The sequence below is a fragment of the Lithobates pipiens genome, unplaced genomic scaffold (genome assembly GCF_037356315.1).
Source record: "Lithobates pipiens isolate NorthernLeopardFrog02 unplaced genomic scaffold, aLitPip1_a1.2 Scaffold_16, whole genome shotgun sequence".
NCBI lineage: Eukaryota > Metazoa > Chordata > Amphibia > Anura > Ranidae > Lithobates > Lithobates pipiens.
Genome location: NW_027507748.1, coordinates 129,554,778 through 129,574,405, shown reverse-complemented (window position 1 = coordinate 129,574,405; position 19,628 = coordinate 129,554,778). Strand labels below are relative to the sequence as shown.

At 45.5% G+C, this 19,628-nt stretch overlaps 1 protein-coding gene across 6 annotated transcripts in view; it reads right to left on the bottom strand.

The window, feature by feature from the left end:
• AIPL1 (AIP like 1 HSP90 co-chaperone) overlaps positions 1-19,628 on the bottom strand; it is a 150,997-nt gene that overhangs the window by 20,035 nt on the left and 111,334 nt on the right. The window contains exon 6 of one of the 6 annotated variants that reach the window (XM_077480467.1): positions 2,504-2,923. The exons of the other annotated variants lie outside the window; for them this stretch is intronic. Within the exon in view, the coding sequence (XP_077336593.1) occupies positions 2,916-2,923 (8 nt within the window). The 3' untranslated portion in view covers positions 2,504-2,915. Of the gene's footprint in view, positions 1-2,503; positions 2,924-19,628 lie in introns of those variants that run through there. 6 annotated transcript variants of the gene reach the window in all.

The window sequence follows — 19,628 nt, the reverse complement described above, 5'->3', positions numbered from 1 at the left end:
TTAGAGCTTGGGGCTCTGACTATATGTTCCTACAGCACTTTACACTTTTTAATATATTTTAAACATTTTCCCAAGAACATACAGAAAAGGGCGACAAAAGCTCAACCTGCTAGCTGTACAAATATTTATATTGTATTAAATTTTTTATCTTGACCACAATAAATGAAGAGAACATATACAAAATCATTATATGTTATCCTAAAAGAAGAACAAAAATGTGTGAGTCCTTTATTTCAGTGAGGCTTGTGAAATAACAAAAATGGGGAAAAGAGGTAACATAAGTTTTGTTCTGGTCATCATACAGTATATATTTACTTATTATATTTTGCTGGCAGGAAACTGTAGTATATTACTCCCACTTCCTGTTCAGCAGACATTTTGCTTAAACCTCCTGCAGTGAAGAAGCATGGCATTAGCTCCACCATTTCCTAAAACTGACCTTGGAAGCATAAGTCTGTATATAGGCTGTCATTAGCATTCAATCAAGTAGTATGTGTTCTACTAATTCCACTGCATTTTTTGGTGTGTTTGGTGGTAGTTTCTGCTAGGGAGTTCCTTTAGCTAGGCCTAGTTTTTGTTAGCAAATGCTTTACACCAATACAGCATGTCTGACTGTATTTGCATTTTGTAATGTTCAATGGTAATGTATACTTTATAATTTGTGTTTTGCAATTTTCCAAACAAAATTTAAGAAAGTTAAACTCAAACTTAAATCTAATTCTCAGTAAAGATTACAACTGTTAAGCCTACGGCCTCAGTCTTTATTGGGAAGTTGTTAGCTGTCTGCCAAGCCTTGTACTTCAGACACATTGTGAGGGCAGAACAGTAAAAAGACTTAACACAGCAGGTCTAGTCAAAGGAAGAGTGGATTCATTCTAATCAACAGCTAAATTCTGCAGCCACAGACACTACAGAGAAGTAATCTGTTTCATCATGCAGCATACAAATCAGGATACTACACCAGCCATCTCTCAGCATACACAAGCAGAGGAAAGCACATACAGTATGCCAAAGTCCAGGTCACGCTGCTCAGGCTCCAGAGTCTCTAGTCAATTGGATCAGACATCAGCTAGTGCGGAAGCTGCCAGGTCCAAGCACACTACCTCTAGACATTCAAGTTGCTCAAACCTGACGTCCACCAGGCCCGTGCAAAAGCAGAAGCCCCACATGCACTGGCTTCCTAAGCAACACGTGAAGCCAAAATGATAAGAGAACAGGGTCGCATAGATGAAAGTTGAAGCACTTAGTAGAAAAGCAGAGGTGAAAGCATCTTTACATATTCTCAAGCAAGAAAAAAACTGCTTCAGCAGCCTTAGCTGAAGCCGAGGTTCTCATGAGAGCTGCCGAAGAACAATACAGAGAACACTCCATGATACAAACGCAGATGACACCTCTCAGTGCAATCCAAAGCACCAATGAGTATATACAATTGCATGTGACCATGTACACTGATTAACAGTGTCACTGAGAGTGCACAAGGTAAGAGAACAGGACAATGGGCCACACAATGCACCATTTGCACAATGTCTTAAACTTTGCATGAGTCATCATTAGTGATGTATGTCTGAATGGAGCTCACAGCAAAATTGAATGCCTACAGAGACTAGTCAACCCAGTACAACAACAAAGAGTTCAGAGCTGCATGGAGGCTATAGCTTCAGCTGCAGATACAGATGAGCTAGGATGCAAGGTGTTTGATAGAACACGACATGATGACAAACCAGTACAATCTGTTGAAGATAGCCTCTTCCTTGAGATCATGGACAGAGAAGTCTTCAGGGATGAGTCAAACAGCTGGGTAGCTACCTTTCCGTTCACCCCCACATCAGCTTCCTAACAACAAAGGACAAGCAGTGAAGCGCCTCACCTCATTGCAACACACTCTGGACAGAAAGTCAGATATGAAGGAAGATCTTCGACAGTGGTCAAGCTGAAAAAGCACCACCACTGGAAGAAAAACAAGTATGTTTGTACTTGCCAATATTCGGAGTGTATCATTCACAGAAGCCAGGACAGATACGAGTAGTATTCGACTCCAGTGCAAAGCATGAAGGTATCTCTCTAAACAATGTCCTCCTTAGTGGACCCGACCTGAATAACACCCTCCTTGGAGTCCTCATCAGATTCTGAAAATAACTTGTTGCAGTAACAGCAGATGTACAACAAATGTTATACTGTTTCCTTGTCCGTAAGGATCACAGAGACTACCTGAGGTTCCTGTGGTATGAAAATAATAACTTCAACAGAGATGTCACAGAATACAGGATGAAGGTACATGTGTTTGGAAACAGCCCTTCTCCAGCTGTAGCCATCTACAAGTATAAACAGAAAAAGTGTTTCTCCTGCGCTCGTGCAGGCGGTATTAATGTAAAATAGTAGTAATTTTGAATGGTAAGTAGTATAGGACGATCATGCGTGTCTAGCTGCCTAAACTGACCAGGGGTGGTCTGAAAGAGGCTGAGTGGAAATGAGGGGGTGGAAGGCACGTGATCTTATGCATGAATCAAAGTGATATAGTTTATTCATAAACAAAATCATACAAACTAGGTTACAAGATATTCATTAAAAATTAGTTATGACAATACAAGGGCAAATGATCAAGGTAGGCTAACAAGTTGTTCCCTCTTCATCAGAGCCTTGGAAAGCAAAAGAAAGTCTGTAGGATGTGGTAGATATACACGGAGAGGGGTGGCTGATTACTAGATGTATCCCATAGTGGGTGATGTATTCTCCTTTATTTTGATTCATGCGTTAGATCACGTGCATTCCATCCCCTTATTTCCATGTAGCCATCTACAACTTCAGACGAGCAGCTCAGGAAGGTAAAGAGCATGGCACAGATGCCCAACAGTTCGTCATGATACATTTTAATGTGGCTGATGGACTTGCTTCTTTCTCCAGCAACGAAGAGGCTATCAACATTCTGAAAAGAACAAGAGATGTTAGTAGAATCTAATGTAAGGTTGCATAAGATAGCTTCCAACAGCAGCAAGGTCATGGAAGCATTTCCTTCAGAGGACCGTGCAAAAGACCTCAAGAACCTGGATCGAGGAACATATTCACTACCCTTCAAAGAAGTTTAGGGCTCAGTTGGGATCTGAGTTCACAATTCAGAACAACTTCACATTAAGCCCCTGTACACACGGTCGGAGATTTTGCCAACCAAATCCGTCGGATTTTGCCCGTCGGATCTTGTCCGAAACTGTTGCATACACGCGGTCGGACAAAGTTGGCGAAAAATCCGATCTTTCAGATCGTGATGACGTAATTTCGTTACGATGGGACTACATTCAGGGTAGTAGCCAATAGCTTTGATGTAGGAATTTGATCTGAGCATGCATGGCACTTGGTCCGATCAAAATTCTCTACACATGATCGGAGTATGTCCGACCGGCCCAGTTGGTCTGGAAATATTTCCAACATGTTTGAAAATTGGGTCTGACGGATATTCCGACAGAATCAGTCCGATGCATACCACATACAGTCGGATTATCCGACGACACGGTCAGATAGGACACATTCCGACGGATTCTCCGACCGTGTGTACAAGGGCTTAGAGTATCCAGAGAAGAGAAGCTGTTCACGAGAAGAGGTGTTTTGTCCACAATCAACAGCCTTTATGACCGCCTGGGGTTCATAGCCCCCATCACCGTGCAAGGTAAAGCTCTTATGAGAGAAATTGCCATTGAACATGAACAAAGTGAATGGGACACACCTCTACCCAAAGAGAAAGGAATGCAGTGGAAGTTGGGGAGGGACTCATTGACAGAGCTTGAACAACTCATCATCCAAAGGTCATATGTCCCTGTTTCTTTGTCTGCCACGAAGCAAAGAGAATTGTGCATATTCTCAGATGCATCCACTATGGCTATAGCCTACCTTAGAGTAGTGGACTTTGAAGGACAAAGTTATGTTGGGTTTATCTTGGGAAAGTCCAAAATAGCCCCACGTCCAGCTCACATTGTTCCATGCTTAGAACTTTGTGCTGCTGTCTTGGCAGTGGAAAGGGCAGACTTGATTGTTGCTGAACTAGACATTGAGATCCATGCAGTGAAGTTTTACATAGACAGCAAGATTGTGTTAGGATATATTCACAATGCTTCGAGAAGATTCTACATGTACGTGTCAAACAGAGTGACGCACATCAAAAAGACCACACACCCAGAACAGTGGCCCTACATCAGTACAAATAAAAATCCAGCCGATCACGGGACTAGACCTGTACCAGCGGCTGTCCTCAAGCACACTAACTGGTTCCCAGGTCCATCTTTTCTGACTAGATCAGGACCTGGAGAGACTATTCAATTAAATACCTTTGAGCTTATAGAACCAGACAACGACAAAGAGGTACGGGCTCAAGTTACAGCGTTCAGTACCAATCTTGGTGCACGCAGATTTGAAAGATTCTCCAGATGGAAATCACTTCTTTGAGCAATAAGAAAGCCTATTCACTTAGCCAAATCCTTTTGTAGATCTATCAACACTGACAAGTATAATAGCAATCATCTTACACAAGCCAAAATCATCATCATCAGATGTGTTCAGCAAAAAGTTTTCAAAGAAGAAACCAAGTGCCTTCTTAAAGGTGTGCTTTCTTGTGCATCGTCTTTAGAAGAGGCTTACTTCTGGGACAACAGCCATGCAGACCAATTTGATGTATTGTGTGGCGTATGGTCTGAGCACTGACAGGCTGACCCCCCACCCCTTCAACCTCTGCAGCAATGTTATCAGCACTCATATGTCTATTTCCCAAAGACAACCTCTATGAACATGTGCACTCAACTTCTTTGGTCGACCATGGCGAGGCCTGTTCTGAGTGTAATCTGTCCTGTTAAACAGCTGTATGGTCTTGGCCACCGTGCTGCAGCTCAGTTTTAGGGTCTTGGCAATCTTCCTATAGCCTAGGCCATCCTTATGTAGAGCAACAATTTTTTTTTTCAGATCCTCAGAGAGTTCTTTGCCACAAGGTGCCATGTTGAACTTCTCTAGTCACACCTGAGACCTTGTAACACTAAGGCCGCGTACACACGGGCGGACTGTTCGCCCAACTTAGTTCGTCAAACAATCCGACAAACAGTCCGCTCAAAATTTGCATGAACGGACTTGACCACACACGATGAACGAACAGTCCGCTGAAAGCGTGCGCGATGACATGAACGGCACGTACGACGGGACGAGAAATTCGACGTCCAATACACTGCAATGCAACCTTCGCCGTGTAAATCCTTTCTGAGCATGCGCGAAACTTAGTTTGTCGAACAAGCCTACACACGAGCGGACTGTCCGCTGAAACCAAGTTTCAGCGGACTGTCTTACGGAAATTCCGAAAAACTTTGTTCGTCAGACTGTCCGCTGAAACAGTCCGCTGAAGCCCACACACGAGCGGACTGTCCGCTGAAACACTGTTCAGCGGACTAAGTTGGGCGAACAGTCTGCCCGTGTGTACGCGGCCTTACGAGTCACATGGAGGAAAAATGGCTAATTGGGCACAATTTTGACATTTTCACTTAGGAGTGTACTCACTTTTGTTGCCAGCGGTTTAGACATTAATGGCTGTTTGTTGAGTTATTTCTAGGGGACAGCAAATTTGCACTGTTATACAAGCTGTACACTCACTACTTTAAAATGTAGTAAAGTGTAATTTCTTTAGTGTTGTCACATGAAAGGATATAATAAAATATTTATGAAAATGTGAGGGATGTACTCATTTTTGTGAGATACTGTAAGGGATATTCCTATTATTAACAGAGACCAGTCAATAGGGATGGTCCCGATGTTTGAGTCGAACATAAATTTGACTCGAACATCGGGCGTTCGTTTGTTCACAGAACAACATTTGGGGGATTCATGGCAAATTCATGCTCCTCAGAGCACCCTATAATGCACTGCGAGAACGCAGTGCTTTGACAGCTGCTGATTTTTTTTTTCACTTTTTTTGACGGGAAGCCCATTGACAGCTGATGGCTTCCTGGCCTCTCTCCTTAACAACCAGCTATTCCCTGCGCCCTGATTGGGCAAAGCTTTAACCAATCAAGGCTTGAAATGCACTGTGCAGTATCCAGTGCATTGCAGGGTATTTGGCGGGGCGAACACCAGCCGACCGCCCTGCAAATTTGGGTTTTTGGCAAACAGGCAAACAGGCGATGTTCGGGCCAAACTTTTGCTTGGCCCAAACCATTCGCCCCAACTTTACTATTTTGTGTTCTGCCACGTACACACGACCGGACTTTTCGATGGACTTGGTCCGGCGGACAATCCGACGGACTTTGCAGCTGAGCTCCACCAGACTTTCAAAACGAATGGACTTGGCCACACACGATCACTCCAAAAGTCTGACGGATTCGAACGTGATGACGTAGAATAAGGAAGTTCATAGCCAGTAGCCAATAGCTGTCCTAGCTTCGGTTTTAGTCCATCGGACTAACATACAGATGAACAGATTGTCTGCTAAAAGCCATGTCCGGTGGAAAATTTGAAGCCAGTCTTATTTCTAGGTACTTTTTCTAGGACTTTTGGGGAGAAAAAGTCCGCTGGAGCCCACACATGATTGAATTGTCCGACAGACTCTGGTCCGCCGCAAAGTCCGATCGTGTGTACGCGGCATTAGTGTGACTCTTTTAGGTTCAATAAAAGTAGAGACTTTGACTCAACTTGGGTTCCATGTACATCTTTGGGGCTCCATAGGGGCACAGCAGTTTGAAAACTAATACAGATACTTGATGACACCATAACCTTTCAGTACTTCAGAGCTATTGTTACATACTAAACATTTTAGGGCAGGTCAGGTTCACTTTAAAAGCAAAACAGGAACAGGAAAGAAAGTAACTTTTCCCATAGAAAGCTACATCCAATTTATAAACAGGGTATGTCTTTTCTTTAATTTATCTTCTTAGTCTGTTAATAAGAGTTAAGACATAAATAATGCCAACAAACCAACTTAGACATCCAGTAATAGATTGAATCTCTGTGCTGTCTTTGCAGACGAGCCGAAGGTTAGAGCCCCCACCACATTTGCTCTAGTCTCATTGACTAGCAGGTTCTGCTATGTCAGGTTTTATTAGGGTGTTGGAGATCAAATTGTCCGGAGAGATCTAAGCAAATGAATGTGTCTGTACAGAAAACTGAAGTAAGAGAGACAATTTAACCGGGAAGAGCAGAGGGGGATAACATTGTTAACAAGGAGAGAAGATTCCCAATGCAAACATGATGCACAAACAATAAGTAGGAAGAAGGAAATCAATGCAAGTGAGAAACTGAGCATGGTGAAGCTTTGAAACCATACCAAATGGGAGTACAAGTAGCGTCACCCTCTGACCTTTGAAAGGAAATGAAAAGAAAGCAGCACAGAGCTCTTTCCTCATCTGCAGTCATTCTGCAGCATCTCCATCTCTATAATCTTATCTTTGCACTGGCTCTGATCCAAGAACAGTGGCAAACAACAGACAGGACTGATGGTTAGCACACTATTTTCTTGCTAACACATGTTATTTTCTATGCCTGCATATGGCACAGAGTAATCATAATGTTCAAAGAAATTGATGTTTTCTCCTGCTTTATTTTTAGATGTTTACAGTCTGTTTTTGTTTGTATGCTGGAGGATGAATAGGTGAAAATGATCCTGCTTTTCGGAACTTTACATAAAGAAACCAGATCTTTTTGTTTGCCTGTAACCCCTCAGTATCTTACTGAATAATATGTTATACATTGTACTGTATATTCATTAACCTCCCTGGCGGCATGATTATTTCAGATTTTAGGTGCTGAAAGCGGTACCATTATTTTGCTTGGAAATGGCGTTTTATATTGTAGGCCTGTAATTCTTAGGAATAACACACTTAAATCTGTCCAATCAAGAGTCTAGTAGACATCTCGGGTATGATAAAGTTTGAAACACAAAATCATAAATTATAATATAATAAATAACTATAAATAATAACAAATAATAATATAATAATAATAATACTTTTTATTCAATACATTTTAGTAAATAATATAATCCAGGCATGTCCAAAGTGCGGCCCGCGGTCCGGTTTTGAACGGCCCGCCTGGTCTTTCTCAATTTATTGTGCTGCGGGATCAGGGCTGTCAGATGAGCGGATCCCCGGCACTGTGAGAAGCTCCGTGAGCTTCAAAAGTGAAAGTAAAGTGCAGAGGATTGTGCTGTGCTCTCTGCTTCCCCCTACAGTGCAGTACCCGGCTGAATGAGGAAGCTGCAAAGGTACTGTACTATGCTACCAGCTAAATTAGTGTTAAAAAGGGCTTTATTCATATGTGTGTGTGTGTGTATGCATGTGTGTGTGTGTGCACATGTGTCTGCATGTGTGTGTGTGCACATGTGTCTGCATGTGTGTGTGTGTGTGCACATGTGTGTGTGTGTGCGTGCACATGTGTCTGTATGTGTGTGTGTGCGTGCACATGTGTCTGTATGTGTGTGTGTGCGTGCACATGTGTCTGTATGTGTGTGCGTGCACATGTGTCTGTATGTGTGTGCGTGCACATGTGTCTGTATGTGTGTATGTGTGTGTGCACATGTTTCTGTATGTATGTCTGTGTGTGTGCGCATGTATGTGTATGCTTGTCTGTATGTATGTGTGTGTGTGTGTGTGCACATGTGTCTGTATGTGTGTATGTGTGTGTGTGCACATGTTTCTGTATGTATGTCTGTGTGTGTGCGCATGTATGTGTATGCTTGTCTGTATGTATGTGTGTGTGTGTGTGTGTGTGCGCACATGTGTCTGTATATCTATATCTGCGTGTGCACATGTGTCAGTATGTATGTCTGTATGCATGTGTCTGTATGTGTGTGTGTCTGTATGTGTGTGTGTGCGCGTGTGTGTGTGTGTGCGCACATGTGTCTGCATGTACGTCTGTATGTGTCTGTGTGTATGTGTTTGCATGTGTCTGTATGTATGTATGTGTGCACATGTGTCTGTATGTATGTATGTATGTATGTATGTATGTGTGCACATGTGTCTGTATGTATGTCTGTATGTGTGTGCATGTATGTCTGTATGTATGTATGTATGTATGTGTATGCATGTGTCTGTATGTGTGTGCGGGGTGCATTTGTCTGTATGTGTGTCTGCATGTGTGTGCATGTGTCTGTGTGTATGTTACTTTTAATCCGGAACCCCCCCCCCATTCTTATACCATCAAAACTGCTTTTGTAGGGCTTGTGTGTGATATTAGCCAGGACTGCTGCTCCTCTGAAAAGCAATCCATGCACAGATCTCTTTTCAGAGGCATTTGAATGGTGGTAAAGAGGCATTATGTTGCCGCCTCACCACCTGTTTTAAGCCCGTAAATGCAACATCTGTGTGGCTGCGTACTGTGTGTAGGGCAGCCCATTAATTTCAATGGACTTCCCTACTCACAAAAATGCAGGGAAAGAAGTTCCCGAGCTTTTTTTTTTTTTAAATTGCACTGCACCAAAAGCACCCCACATTTTCCAATGTGTGGGATACCATTAAGAATTAACGGTACCCCCTAAAGTGCACTGCAGAGCATTCGCTTGTGTGTTGGGAACGAGTGCGGCAAAGGCAAGAGAATTCTTGTTGGGCCGTGTATTAGTGCTCGGATGGACACACTTAGACCGAATTTTAAATGGTTCAAAGAATGTTCAGGCAAAATTTGTCGGCCCTCAGGCATGTTCACTTCATCAAATCTGGCCCTCTTTGAAAAAAGTTTGGACACCCCTGATATAATCAAAAACACTGGCATTTTTTTGGTCAAATAAGGGTGCAATAATAGTAGTCATGATGCATGAGTAAACATCCCGGGTATGGAAAATTTTAAAACATGGTACAGCACAAAATCCGACATCACAGTCAGGACAGTAGAACCTTGTTTCTTTTCTTATTTTCCTTCCAGTGTCGTCACGCTTAGAGCAGCAAACCACACACATCCTTGTGGGTGCTACCTTCTTTTCCGTTGGTGGAATGTGGTGACCAGTAAAGCGTTCCGGGTTCACAATGCCAGCAGCACGACATCCAGATCTTTTTAGTCAGTCATTGGTGTTTGGTGCTTTCAAAGTTTGTCAACTTTCCAAACAAAGTCCGCATGAACCACAGGCTTGTCACTCTTTTTTTTTTTTTTAGAAGAAGAATGAAAGCATTCCACAGGCACTGTTCAAGAAGATGCCTGAAGACTTTTTAGTAATATTTTTTTTGTTGCTTTATCATGGCTGGATAAAATGTCAAGGCCTGGTCAGCTCTGTTAACGCCTCCCAGTCCATCACAACTTGTGGTTTCATTCCGTCTTTTCCACCTTTTGTGTGTACCATGACAGTAGAGGTGTTGTGAATAGTGATGGCCGAACGGTTCGCCCGGCGGTCGTTTCGCGGCGAATTTCCGACTTTCGCCGTCCGCGGGTTCGAACGCCTTTTTCCGTCGTTCGCCCCGGCGGACTTACGTGTTTAATGTATACAAGAACTTTAACCTTTCGTGACACGTTTATCATGTGTTACAGGACAACCAATTGAGACATGACAGCTCATGGACACTTGGACATTCCCCCTAACCTATAAATACACCCGATCCGGTGGCCATTTTACATTCTTTCTTCTGTCACTGTAGGGAAAGGATCCTGTGTGGAGTAGGGACAGAGAAAACGCTAGCTATTTGGTACACAAAAGTTCTTTTCAGGACTGGTATAGGTGTTAGGTCAGCAGCCTGAGTTTCTTTTGTCAGTTTAGATAAAGGGACAGAGCGCTGTATGCTGCTATTTTAGGGACAGCTCAGCCAGATTAGTCTTTCTTCATCATCATCATCATCATCATCATTAGCTGTTACTATCAGGTCCACAAAAGAGCTGTTCCAGCTAATCGTTCCAGCCTACTCTTTTTTGCCAATTTGTATAGGGACAGGCAGGAAGCAGTGTGTCAGGCAGTGAGGATAATTTTAAAGACTTGCTGTTACTATTAGTTCCACAAAGGTTCTTTTCAGGACTGGTATCAGTGGTACGGTAATAGGCTTGTACACGTATAATATTCTTTCTTCCAAATATAGAAAGAATATTATACTTGACTGCTGCCCTTCTGCTGCAGTCTGCTAATCATTCACAACTCACTTGTTCCACAAAAGTTCTTATAAGGACTGGTAACTTGGTCTGTCTAGGGTGCTACGGTACATAGGCTTGGGTGCGGTACAGTCTGCTGTTCTGTAAGGACCGCTATCGGTCCACAATAGATAGGGTTGCCGTGCACTACTGCTGACCGCTGCCCTATACTGCAGCAGTCCTTCAGCGGTATAGGGACTGACGCACAGTCTGCTAAACACTAATACACAACCTGCTTGGTCCACAAAAGTTCTTATAAGGACTGGTAACTTGGTATAGGGTGCTACGGTACATAGGCCTGAGTGCGTTACAGTCTGCTGTTCTGTAAGGACCGCTATCGGTCCACAATACATAGGGTTGCCGTGCACTACTGCTGACCGCTGCCCTATACTGCAGCAGTCCTTCATTGGTATAGGGACTGACGTACAGTCTGCTAATCACTAACACACAACCTGCTTGGTCCACAAAAGTTCTTATAAGGACTGGTAACTTGGTATAGGGTGCTACGGTACATAGGCCTGAGTGCGTTACAGTCTGCTGTTCTGTAAGGACCGCTATCGGTCCACAATACATAGGGTTGCCGTGCACTACTGCTGACCGCTGCCCTATACTGCAGCAGTCCTTCATTGGTATAGGGACTGACGTACAGTCTGCTAATCACTAACACACAACCTGCTTGGTCCACAAAAGTTCTTATAAGGACTGGTAACTTGGTATAGGGTGCTACGGTACATAGGCCTGAGTGCGTTACAGTCTGCTGTTCTGTAAGGACCGCTATCGGTCCACAATACATAGGGTTGCCGTGCACTACTGCTGACCGCTGCCCTATACTGCAGCAGTCCTTCAGCGGTATAGGGACTGACGCACAGTCTGCTAAACACTAACACACAACCTGCTTGGTCCACAAAAGTTCTTATAAGGACTGGTAACTTGGTATAGGGTGCTACGGTACATAGGCCTGAGTGCGTTACAGTCTGCTGTTCTGTAAGGACCGCTATCGGTCCACAATACATAGGGTTGCCGTGCACTACTGCTGACCGCTGCCCTATACTGCAGCAGTCCTTCATTGGTATAGGGACTGACGTACAGTCTGCTAATCACTAACACACAACCTGCTTGGTCCACAAAAGTTCTTATAAGGACTGGTAACTTGGTATAGGGTGCTACGGTACATAGGCCTGAGTGCGTTACAGTCTGCTGTTCTGTAAGGACCGCTATCGGTCCACAATACATAGGGTTGCCGTGCACTACTGCTGACCGCTGCCCTATACTGCAGCAGTCCTTCAGCGGTATAGGGACTGACGCACAGTCTGCTAAACACTAACACACAACCTGCTTGGTCCACAAAAGTTCTTATAAGGACTGGTAACTTGGTATAGGGTGCTACGGTACATAGGCCTGAGTGCGTTACAGTCTGCTGTTCTGTAAGGACCGCTATCGGTCCACAATACATAGGGTTGCCGTGCACTACTGCTGACCGCTGCCCTATACTGCAGCAGTCCTTCATTGGTATAGGGACTGACGTACAGTCTGCTAATCACTAACACACAACCTGCTTGGTCCACAAAAGTTCTTATAAGGACTGGTAACTTGGTATAGGGTGCTACGGTACATAGGCCTGAGTGCGTTACAGTCTGCTGTTCTGTAAGGACCGCTATCGGTCCACAATACATAGGGTTGACGTGCACTACTGCTGACCGCTGCCCTATACTGCAGCAGTCCTTCATTGGTATAGGGACTGACGTACAGTCTGCTAATCACTAACACACAACCTGCTTGGTCCACAAAAGTTTTTATAAGGACTGGTAACTTGGTATAGGGTGCTACGGTACATAGGCCTGAGTGCAGTACAGTCTGCTGTTCTGTAAGGACCGCTATCGGTCCACAATACATAGGGTTGACGTGCACTACTGCTGACCGCTGCCCTATACTGCAGCAGTCCTTCATTGGTATAGGGACTGACGTACAGTCTGCTAATCACTAACACACAACCTGCTTGGTCCACAAAAGTTCTTATAAGGACTGGTAACTTGGTATAGGGTGCTACGGTACATAGGCCTGAGTGCGTTACAGTCTGCTGTTCTGTAAGGACCGCTATCGGTCCACAATACATAGGGTTGCCGTGCACTACTGCTGACCGCTGCCCTATACTGCAGCAGTCCTTCAGCGGTATAGGGACTGACGCACAGTCTGCTAAACACTAACACACAACCTGCTTGGTCCACAAAAGTTCTTATAAGGACTGGTAACTTGGTATAGGGTGCTACGGTACATAGGCCTGAGTGCGTTACAGTCTGCTGTTCTGTAAGGACCGCTATCGGTCCACAATACATAGGGTTGCCGTGCACTACTGCTGACCGCTGCCCTATACTGCAGCAGTCCTTCATTGGTATAGGGACTGACGTACAGTCTGCTAATCACTAACACACAACCTGCTTGGTCCACAAAAGTTTTTATAAGGACTGGTAACTTGGTATAGGGTGCTACGGTACATAGGCCTGAGTGCAGTACAGTCTGCTGTTCTGTAAGGACCGCTATCGGTCCACAATACATAGGGTTGACGTGCACTACTGCTGACCGCTGCCCTATACTGCAGCAGTCCTTCAGCGGTATAGGGACTAAGAGTTTTGTCACAGGGTGATTTAAAAAATGACAGGCAGAGGAAGAGGCAGGCCCTTCCGCAGGGGTGGTAGGGGTAGGGCAGGAGCAACAGCCTTGAGCCAAAGTGGGAAGTTGCAGAAGGTGCGTTCAATTACTTTAAAGGACGCACCAGACTTGGTTGAGTGGCTCACTCAGCCTTATTCTTCTGCACCCTCCTCATCCTCTCGATCTGCACCCTCTTCTTCACTCTCTGCTATGTGCACCCCCAAAGACACTACCACCAACAACACCACCACCACCACATACCTTCCGCTTGAGTGCAAATGGGGGCCTTCATGCTCCAGTGTTTTAATAGGGACCCCCGTATAAAAAGCATGAGGGTCAAGGACCAGTACTGGGTGGCAACGTACTTAGATCCCCGGTACAAACACAAAATGGCGGAAATGTTACCGCCGTCGCAGAGGGCTGTCAGAATGCAGCACTTCCAGGCCTTGCTTCGAGAAATGCTGCATTCTGCTTTTGCGTGCGCTGGCAGAGGAGCAATTCCCACTCCCAGAGAAGGATTTGCGGGTACCAATCCAACAGCGCCTGCAAGAAGAGGCCGGTTTGAAGATGTGTTGGTGACTTCGGATATGAGGTCATTCTTTCAGCCGACCCATCGACAGGTGTCATCCGGATCCAGCATCAGGGAACGCCTAGACCGTCAGGTGTCCGACTACATTGGGTTAACGGCCGATGTGGACGCTCTGAGGAGTGATGAACCCCTAGACTACTGGGTGGGCAGGCTTGACCTCTGGCCAGAGCTTGCCCAATTTGCAATCGAACTGTTGGCTTGCCCCTCATCCAGTGTCCTGTCCGAAAGGACGTTCAGCGCAGCAGGGGGGATTGTGACCGATAAGCGTACTCGCCTAGCTCACGACAGTGTTAACTACCTCACATTTCTAAAAATGAATGAGGCATGGATCTCGGAGGAATTCAACACATGTGATCAGTAGACCATGTATATGTCTATAAACAATTTTTGGAATCAAGCACACAGACCTTCTTAATTCATTTGGCTCACTTCCCTGACCCAAAAAAGCACACCGTACTATATGCCCCTACCCTCCTCTTTGAAGAGGTTGAGCGGTGTCATATTTCTACTGGGGCTGCTTATTATGAGGGGTTCCCACCATCCCTGTGCTGTGCTGACTTCCTCCTGGGTGTTCTTATTATGAGGGGCTCCCACCATCCCTGTGCTGTGCTGACTTCCTCCTGGGGGTTCTTATTATGAGGGGCTCCCACCATCCCTGTGCTGTGCTGACTTCCTCCTGGGGGTTCTTATTATGAGGGGATCACACCATCCCTGTGCTGTGCTGACTTCCTCCTGGGGCTGCTTACGGTGCTGCTGTCAGCGCTGTATGTCACGGAGCTGCTGTCAGCGCTGTATGTCACGGAGCTGCTGTCAGCGCTGTATGTCACGGAGCTGCTGTCAGCGCTGTATGTCACGGAGCTGCTGTCAGCGCTGTATGTCACGGAGCTGCTGTCAGCGCTGTATGTCACGGAGCTGCTGTCAGCGCTGTATGTCACGGAGCTGCTGTCAGCGCTGTATGTCACGGAGCTGCTGTCAGCGCTGTATGTCACGGTGCTGCTGTCAGCGCTGTATGTCACGGAGCTGCTGTCAGCGCTGTATGTCACGGAGCTGCTGTCAGTGCTGTATGTCACGGAGCTGCTGTCAGCGCTGTATGTCACGGAGCTGCTGTCAGCGCTGTATGTCACGGAGCTGCTGTCAGCGCTGTATGTCACGGTGCTGCTGTCAGCGCTGTATGTCACGGAGCTGCTGTCAGCGCTGTATGTCACGGAGCTGCTGTCAGTGCTGTATGTCACGGAGCTGCTGTCAGCGCTGTATGTCACGGAGCTGCTGTCAGCGCTGTATGTCACGGAGCTGCTGTCAGCGCTGTATGTCACGGTGCTGCTGTCAGCGCTGTATGTCACGGAGCTGCTGTCAGCGCTGTATGTCACGGAGCTGCTGTCAGCGCTGTATGTCACGGAGCTGCTGTCAGCGCTGTATGTCACGGAGCTGCTGTCAGCGCTGTATGTCACGGAGCTGCTGTCAGCGCTGTATGTCACGGTGCTGATGTCAGTGCTCTGTATTACGGTGCTGCTGTCAGTGCTCTGTATCTCCTGCACCCTCTTGTTTGCCTACCCTGGTCCCTGACCTTCCCTCTCCTCCATTGCCTTCATTAGCTCCATAGTCCTGAATTGTCAGAACAATTTCCCAAATAAAAAAAAAATGCTTGTAGTTATCGATCCCAAATTCACCTCATACATGTATTATGCTATTGTCCAGGTGGTGGGACTGCGTGCTACCCCCTAATAATTACCCCGTGGCCGCAAATTCGACCTAAAGGTTTGCGAAATTCGCCTCCCATTGAAGTCAATGGAGCCCGCGGCGAACGGTCGTTTTCGCGAACGTTTGTGCCCGTTCGCGTTTCGCGTTCGCGAAACGTCCCGTCGGAAGTTCGTCCATCACTAGTTGTGAATAGTACTCATTCGGCACACATGTTTTTTGTCACGCCATTTCAGTGCCATCATTTTGCCTTTCTGCCAGGCAGGTCTGCTATTTCTCCTGCCTTGAGCTTTTTATTGCCAAAGGTTGGTGGCATGTCACGCCGGTTAGTTGTAATGGTCCCATATGCATCCATCTTGTGCTGTAGAAGAAACTCATAGAGTTCTGGAGAAGTGTAAAAATGATCTGTGGTTACACAGTAGCCCTGATTCGGCAATGGTTCAATCAAAGTAAGAGCGAAAGCGGTTGCCATTCCATAATTACTGAATCTTTAGTTGAACTTGGTTCCTTTCCCAGTGTAAAGGACCAAATTCCATATGTAACCAGAGCTGGATTCACAGAGCATGAATGATTTTATGCCAAATCGTGCTTTCTTATGCCACGTACACACGATCAGACTATCTGGCGGACTTGGTCCGGCGGACCAGAGTCCGCCAGACAATCCGCCCCTGTGTGGGCTCCGGCGGACTTTTTTTTCCCGGCGGAATAATTTTGACCTTAAAAATTGCCCGACGGACTGCGAGTCTGGTGGACAATCCGGCTGTGTGAGCGCTAGTCCGCCAGACTTCTGAAATGAACGGACTTTCCCGCACACGGAGGAAAGTCCATTCATTTTGAACATGGCTCCAGGTAGCCGGGACTAGCGAAGGAGGTCAATGTCGCTGCCTTTGGCGGCAAGATGGACACATCGCTGGCCCCATTACCTGGTATGGACTTAAAGGGGAAGCCCTACGCCAAAAAAATGTCGCGGGGGTCCCCTCCAAGGTCCATATCAGACCCTTATCTGAGCACGCAGCCCGGCCGGTCAGGAAAGGGGGTGGGGCAGAAGACCAGGCCACCTCTAGTAAAAGAGCTAAAGGAAGAAAGCGGAGGCCCAGCAAGAAGAACCGTAGAGGGGGACAAGATCCCCAAAGTCGGAAGAAGACCCCCGGGTGGCGAAGAAGAAGAAAGCCGGGCTCCTCCGCTAGTAAAAGAGCTAGCAGAAGATAGCGGAGGAGTCCGACGAGAAGACGCCCCAAGACGGAAGAAGACCCCCGGAGCTGTGCAATAAATCAATAAATTATTTTAAACCCTTGTGTGGTGTTTTTTTTTTTTTTTTACATTTTTTTCACCAGGTGAATGGGTAGGGGTACATTGTACCCCATACCCCATACTCATTCACATAGGGTGGGGGACCAGTATCTGGGGGCCCCCTTATTAAAGGGGGCTCCCGGATTCCGATAAGCCCCCCCACCTGCAGACCCCGACAACCAACGGCTAGGGTTGTCGGGAAGAGGCCGTAGGGCTTCCCCTTTAAGTACATATTCCCCTTTAATCATATTCGTGATTTGTAGTTAGGAAAGTTGTGTGTTTATTGAATCTTTTAACACACACAATGACAATATCTCTTCTCCTCTGCTCAAATACAATACAACACCCTTATCACTCAGTTCTCAGGAATGTACTTTGCCAGTAATCCAACCTCCAGCACAAAATTAATCAGCTGATTGGAATGTAAGATTTACTTTGAGTTGACCTTTTGTTTCATTAGATCAGGGATATGCAATTAGTGGACCTCCAGCTGTTGCAGAATTACAAGTCCCATGAAGCATAGAAAGACTCCACCAGCCACAAGCATGACACACAGAGGCAGAGGCATGATGGGACTTGTAGTTTTACAACAACTTGAGGTCCGCTAATTGCATATCCCTCCATTAGATCTTTAACAAATTACCAAATCACATTGAGTTCATTCGTATCTGCTATAATTTCTTTTGTATTTGTTGAAATTCATTATTTTTTTATTTGGATATTCGGATGCATTTCCGAAAGATGCAAAATTTGGCTGAATTTCGATTCATTATGAAACAAATTGCACAAGTCTATTCACAATCAAAGACAGGATGGAGCAGAGGTAAGAGAGGAGGAAGAGGCCCCGATTCACATATATGCGGTGCAGGAAACACAGTGAATCCTGAGCGTTTCCCACACTGGGTTGAAATCGCACTCTGTTCATGCGATCTGCCACCAGTGTCAATGTTAAATTGATGACACCCCAAAACAGATTGAAAAACGCAGTACGACTGCAAGAATTGAATGGCATGGGTGTGAACACCCATGCCATCCGATTTCCGGTGCGGCAAATAATAGATGCCTGTACCTTTTTCAAGCAGTGCAGTACGAATTGATCCTACTTATACAGAATGAATGGGCTCAAATTGCACTGCAAAGAATTGCATGTGATTCAAATAGGAATGCAGTGTTATCCCTATCCGAATCACCTGCGGTGTCCCGAACTGCACAAGTGTGAACCCAGGGTCAGTTAAAATGAATGAATTGATCAGCTGCTGCTGACGAGGAAAGGGAGAGAGTTATGCCCCATACACACGGTCCCACATTCCGACCACAAAATCCGTCGGATTTTTTCCGTCTGATTTTGTCCGAAACTGGTGTTGCATACACACGGTCGGACAAAGTTGTCGGAAAATCCGATCGTTCAGAACGTGGTGACGTTCGTTGCGTACGATGGGACTACATAGAGGCTAGTAGCCAATAGCTTTGGACTCTGATGCATGATCATTTGATCTGAGCATGCGTGGCACTTTGTCTGTCGGAATTCTCTACAAACAATCGGAAAAAGTCAGATTGGATTTTTTTGTCGGAAAATTTTAGATCCTGCTCTCAAATTTTTTCCGTCGGAAAAAGTCCAATAGAGCCAACACACAATCGAATTTTCCGACAATATAATCTGATCGGACCTTTTCGTCTGAATTTCTGACCGTGTGTAAAGGGCATAACAATGTAAACTGTAGTATTTTATCCCTGTGATTGGTCATCATTTGTATCAAGCTGCTCAGTTTAATTTAGTACACTGGGTCTGTGAAATAAGCTGCCCAATGGTTACCCAGTTTACAGCAATTAATGAGTGCAAAAGCCATACCTGGGCATCTAGAAATGACAGTGGGTGATTAAAAGTCCACCAATCCACCGTTTATAAATGTGCTGTGGTAGAAAAATATTAAGCCCCATACACACTATCAGATTTTCTGCAGATTTACCAAAACCATATAATATGAGGTCAAACCTTAGGCGTTTCAATTTGTATGCAATCAGACAGGCCCTTGCACTACATGGTTTCGGTAAATCTGAAGACAAAAATCAGCAGAAAATCTGATAGTGTGTGTGGGACTTTTGAGGGAATCTCTTCCAATGGAGCTACCCTCTTTCCCCTAAAATAAGACCTAGCCTGATTGTCGGTGTTGGCTGCAATATAAGCCCTACCACCCAAATAAGCCCTACCCTGTTTCCTCAAAAATAAGCCCTACCCTGAAAAGAAGACCTACAAGGACTTTAACTAGGGCTTATTTGGGGGGTAGGGCTTTTATTGCAGCTATCACCGACAATCACACTAGGTCTTATTTTAGGGGAAACAGGGTAGCTGTAA